Source organism: Macrotis lagotis, chromosome 8, assembly GCF_037893015.1.
Source record: "Macrotis lagotis isolate mMagLag1 chromosome 8, bilby.v1.9.chrom.fasta, whole genome shotgun sequence".
Classification (NCBI taxonomy): Eukaryota; Metazoa; Chordata; class Mammalia; order Peramelemorphia; family Peramelidae; genus Macrotis; species Macrotis lagotis.
The window spans coordinates 181,669,401-181,670,918 of NC_133665.1; the positions used below are offsets into that span (position 1 = coordinate 181,669,401).

The 1,518-nt window shown below is 43.5% G+C and overlaps 1 protein-coding gene across 1 annotated transcript; it reads left to right on the forward strand.

The window, feature by feature from the left end:
• The first annotated feature begins 248 nt into the window (after positions 1-248).
• Positions 249-1,262, forward strand: NEUROD6 (neuronal differentiation 6). The gene has a single exon (XM_074196094.1). The coding sequence runs from the start codon at positions 249-251 to the stop codon at positions 1,260-1,262; it is 1,014 nt and encodes a 337-aa protein (XP_074052195.1).
• Positions 1,263-1,518: the final 256 nt, after the last annotated feature.

The following is a 1,518-nucleotide window of genomic DNA, read 5'->3' on the forward strand; positions in this document are numbered from 1 at the left end:
TTTGGATAGATTGATGTTATGTTAATCTGTTCCTGGACCAGTTTTTGCATCATTTTAGTCTGTTCAAACTAAAATTTCTTTCCAATGCAGAAAAAAAATATTCATTAAGTCAGTATTATATTTTTCAGAATTTCCACGCATTTAAATAATCTGATAATTAATCAAATGCATTGTGTAAATAGAAAATGAAAACACTTTAAATGTTGTGCTGGCATTTTTTCAGGTCATTTAAGCTTGTAGAGAGAGCCATGCTAACACTTCCATTTGATGAGTCTGTTGTAATGGCAGAGCCCCAGATGTGCAGAAAGTTTTCCAGAGAAACTGAGGACCAAAAGCAAACTAAGAAACCAGAAAGCTTTTCAAAACAGATTGTGCTCCGAGGGAAACACATCAAAAGGGGCCCTGGAGAAGAAACAGAGAAAGAGGAAGAGGAAGATGACAGAGAAGAGGAAGATGAGAATGGGTTGCCCAGAAGGAGAGGCTTGAGGAAAAAAAAGACCACCAAGATCAGAGTGGAAAGGGTCAAGTTCAGGAGGCAGGAAGCCAATGCTAGAGAAAGAAACCGGATGCATGGCCTCAATGATGCCTTGGACAATTTAAGAAAAGTGGTGCCCTGCTATTCCAAAACACAGAAACTGTCTAAAATTGAAACTTTACGCTTGGCCAAAAACTACATTTGGGCCCTTTCGGAGATTTTGAGAATCGGCAAGAGGCCGGACCTGCTCACGTTCGTCCAGAACTTGTGCAAGGGGCTCTCCCAGCCAACGACAAACTTGGTGGCAGGCTGCCTGCAGCTCAACGCTAGGAGTTTCCTGATGGGTCAGGGTGGCGAGACTAGCCACCACACAAGGTCACCCTACTCCAGCTTCTACCCACCCTACCACAGCCCTGAGCTCAGCACACCCCCAGGCCATGGAACTCTGGAGAATGCCAAGTCTATGAAACCCTACAATTACTGCACTGCTTACGAGTCCTTCTATGAGAGCACATCCCCGGAGTGTGCCAGCCCTCAGTTTGAAGGTCCCTTAAGTCCTCCCCCAATTAACTATAATGGGATATTTTCCCTGAAGCAAGAAGAAGCCTTGGACTATGGCAAAAATTACCATTATGGCATGCATTACTGTGCTGGGCCACCCAGGGGTCCCCTTGGGCAGGGCTCCATGTTTCGGTTGCCCACAGACAGCCACTTCCCTTACGACTTACATCTGCGCGGCCAATCTCTCACCATGCAAGATGAATTAAATGCAGTTTTTCATAATTAATGAGGAAAATGAAAATAAACAGTGGTCATTCACCTCCCCGTCTCATTAAGACAAAGCAGATGCTTGGGCCCTGTGTAACTGGCACCACCAACTCAGTTGACGGTGTTCCCTAGTTTCGAAAGTGTGGTTTCAAATATTGTGAAATTTTCTATGTACTAATAAATCTCTTTTCTTATGAGGACTTCCTTTCTTTTTCTTTTTTTTTCTTTTGCTTTGTTTTTGTCTGTAAAGCACTGTGATTTTGTTTTTCCTAGAC

Excerpts from the sequence above, each read along its gene's own strand:
- NEUROD6 (XM_074196094.1), top strand. The coding sequence starts at position 249 with ATGCTAACACTTCCATTTGATGAGTCTGTTGTAATGGCAGAGCCCCAG.